Source organism: Rhinopithecus roxellana, chromosome 2 (genome assembly GCF_007565055.1).
Source record: "Rhinopithecus roxellana isolate Shanxi Qingling chromosome 2, ASM756505v1, whole genome shotgun sequence".
In the NCBI taxonomy this organism is placed as follows: domain Eukaryota; kingdom Metazoa; phylum Chordata; class Mammalia; order Primates; family Cercopithecidae; genus Rhinopithecus; species Rhinopithecus roxellana.
In genome coordinates, this window is record NC_044550.1 from 184,941,245 (window position 1) to 184,944,571 (window position 3,327).

At 34.8% G+C, this 3,327-nt stretch overlaps 1 protein-coding gene across 1 annotated transcript; it reads right to left on the reverse strand.

Annotated features, from left to right (window-relative positions):
• Positions 1 to 763: 763 nt before the first annotated feature.
• Positions 764 to 2,937, reverse strand: CABS1 (calcium binding protein, spermatid associated 1). The gene is made up of 2 exons (XM_010383864.1): positions 1,537 to 2,937; positions 764 to 914 (listed from the first exon to the last, which is right to left on the reverse strand). Exon 1 carries the CDS (start codon positions 2,844 to 2,846, stop codon positions 1,656 to 1,658), a length of 1,191 nt encoding a protein of 396 aa, XP_010382166.1. The 5' UTR covers positions 2,847 to 2,937; the 3' UTR covers positions 764 to 914; positions 1,537 to 1,655.
• Between the last annotated feature and the right edge of the window lie 390 nt (positions 2,938 to 3,327).

A 3,327-nucleotide genomic window follows, 5' to 3' on the forward strand; every position in this document is an offset into this window, starting at 1 on the left:
TATTTCATGAATTATGTTTATTTCTATTGTTCATTTAAAATACTTTCTTTGTAGAAACTTTTATAGAAAAATGATAGTAATCTTTTCACTGCTATATAAAATCAGTAAAATGAAATTAGTTATTTACTTTTTAATTTTATGTTAATTTGCTTTGTTTCAGAATTGTAACTATTCATGGTGTCAAACCTGTTAATCTTTTTATCACCTTTTCATATATGCTTAGATTTCTCGGGTCCATTTGGATAGATATACAGGTGTGTTTCCTCCTAAGTTTTTGTATGGTTTTAGTTTTTATACGAAAGTCTTTAATCCATGTAGAATTTATTTTAAAATATGGTCTTAAACAGAATTTAAAAATTTGTTTATTATTCCAACTTATTATTTTCCCAAATACTGATTGTTCACATAAGATTAACTATTATATCCCATGTTTTTGAAGTCTACTTCACTGTATAACAAATTTTTGTGTCATAATTTGTTTCTGGGTTTTAACATACTATCATTATTATTCTAGTCTATAGTTTATCTAATGGTGTAAATCCTTTTACAAACTGCCCGTACATAATGTATTTCATTCACTTGGTGTTTTGGCATTGTTTTTATTTCTTTTTTAATGTAATACAATTATAAATCTCTATAGAATAATTTTACTTCTGGGGATTAGAGCTATGCTATTCTTTAAACAAACAATGAATTTTCATTTCTCTTTCTCCTAATTTGAGAATTCTGTACTAGAATATCAAACACACCTACACACAGCAAATCAGTTGCTTGCCAAAAAGATTTATTGAAGAGAAATGAGCAAAGTGAAAACAGACCCATTTAAGTAGTCTGTGCCAGAAGAGAATGAAGATTTATGTCCTTGAATCGCTAACAAGAATCATAAGAAGAGTGTGATATTCGGTGTTTAAGACCTGGAAAACATGGACAAAAATTCAGAAAACATGTTTTAACAGAAAGAAAATTAAATTGATGTATATGTTTACAGAATATTTTTCTGACAAATACGCATATTTGTAAAATATCATTTTGCTTTAGTTTGTATCTAACATGTGCTAAGAACCCTACCATAAATCTTATGTATCTTACATGTAGGTGCTAAACAATTACTAAATTTTCTTAATTCTTATATGAATGAGGATTAAAACTTTTTTAAATAGAAGAAAATCATTGGTGAAATACTAATGAAAAAATTGTTTAGAACCAGCATTCTGGGAGAACTTCTTAGTGCTATGGTAATGTTTTTGAGAGGTTAATTTGATTATCTTCATATCCTTAATTCTCACTAAAGTATAATATTGACTGTTAACTAAAGGATATGCATCATTAAGTGTTGCAGAAATGAGCTTCTACATTGCTCTGTCTTCATACTCCCTGAAGGCTAGGGCGAAAAATTTTACATTAAGTAATTGTTAGAATATTGAAACTTTGTGATACTAGGGGGACTCTTACACTGTGTTTTTTTTCTAAGTTTCCATAAATCTGTTACATGATCTGTAGTCCTAAGCATCTACATTTATTAAGTCCAATACTTGCCTTAAATGCCCACATTCTTTCATTTCTAAAGGTTTTTGCTTGTTGGAAAAACTTCTTAGATATTAAGGCTAACTGGCTAGGCTATTGCACAATTTTACATGGTATCCCTTTTGCTGCTTTCAAATCATGAACTCATCTGGTTCTTCTTTCAGTAGTTCAAAGATATCCGTTTCAGTTGTGGAGGTGTCTTCCTTATAGTCTGGGGCATCTAATACAGAGCTAGTTCCAGAAAATGGCTCAGTGATCTTAGGTACAGTCTCTGTTGTATCAGTTTCAGATAACTCTTCTTCTGTAGATGATTCTTCCACTAGGTTTGTAGCTATTGATGCAGGGACAACGAAGTCATATCTGGATTCAACAGCAGTAAGCAAAACAGAATGGGTCTCTGCTTCATTTGCAGTATCTCTCTCCATCCAAATATTGGCTCCCTCGGGAGATTCTTCATCAGTTAGCAGAGTATCTTCCTGGTTATCTTTGTCTTTTTCAGCAGAGGTAGTGAGTTCAAACACAGTGATAAACTTTTCCTCATCAGAGTCAGTTAATGTAGCCACAGCACTGGTGTCATCTTCTAAAACATTTAGGTCAATTTCGGTTATTTTCTCTTCTTCAAGGGCAGTTATATCTGGAATAGTAGTGAAGTTTACTTTAGGAGCAGGAGGGATTTCAGCCTCAGGAATAATGGAATCAGTGACCTGGACAGCCTCATCATCACAGACATTGGATTTGATGGAGGAATTATAATTGTTCATATCAGCTTCATCCTTTTTACGTGGAAAGGCAGGAGTGTCAGCAACACCAGCACTGCTGTCCTTTAGTGTGCCAGAGATTTCAGATGTTATTGAGATCTCTGCATCTCCTGTGTCAATGGTATCCAAAAGGATATCTTCTTTTGCTATGTCAGTGGCAAAATCTATTAAAGAAACAGTAGTAACTGGTGATGAAATATTCCCAATTTTCACTGTCATGAAATTTTCAGTAATAGAGTCTCTTGTGATGGAGTTTGTAGTGCCGGTCAGAGAGGTAATTTCTTTCTGTAGGTAAGTTGTTGACTTAATAAAGTCGGTCCCCATATCATCTTCTGATCTGAGTTTTTCCTTTGTAGGTGTCAGTTTGTTGTCTGTAGTTGTTGAAAAATCGCTTTCTAGCACATATTCGTTTACTGAAGTGACGTGATCTCCTTCTGAAGTAATAGTTGTTTCTGATTTGGGAATAGCACTGTCAGCCCCAAAGAAAATGGTTGCTGCAGTTGGTGTTTTACTGCTTTCTGTTGGAGGATGAGAATAAATTTTGGGCAAACCATCTTCAGCCATGGGGCGAAGTGGCACTGTGCACTCTCACAGGTCTTGCTTCTGGGCTCAGTGGTATCTCTAGGCAGGAGAGCAGTGTTCATCAGAGTGATTAAAGCTTGGGTCATCATGGTGATTGTTGCATCAGCTATGGGGGCAATGTAACTGGGTCTCCTTGGAGGTTGTTTCTAGGCTGCGATTGGTCATCTAGTTGCAGGAATATTGGATGAAAAGACAATAGAGTCCGCTCTGATTATGAAATCAAATTCATAGCCAAGCATTTCAATTGCAGGGAACTTGAGATTTACCATGTTGCTGTTTATAAGGAAGATGTCGCCTGATATGGAGTTAGGGTCACTTGAAACAGACATAGCAGAGACTGCCAGGCAACTTTGGGTTTAGTATTAGTAAGGAAAACTCTGGAAGCCACAAGTTTATCAGCATCAGCTTCAAGTCGTCTATCTTCCAAGCAAGTAACAGAGTATTTCTGAGGTGAAGCCATTTT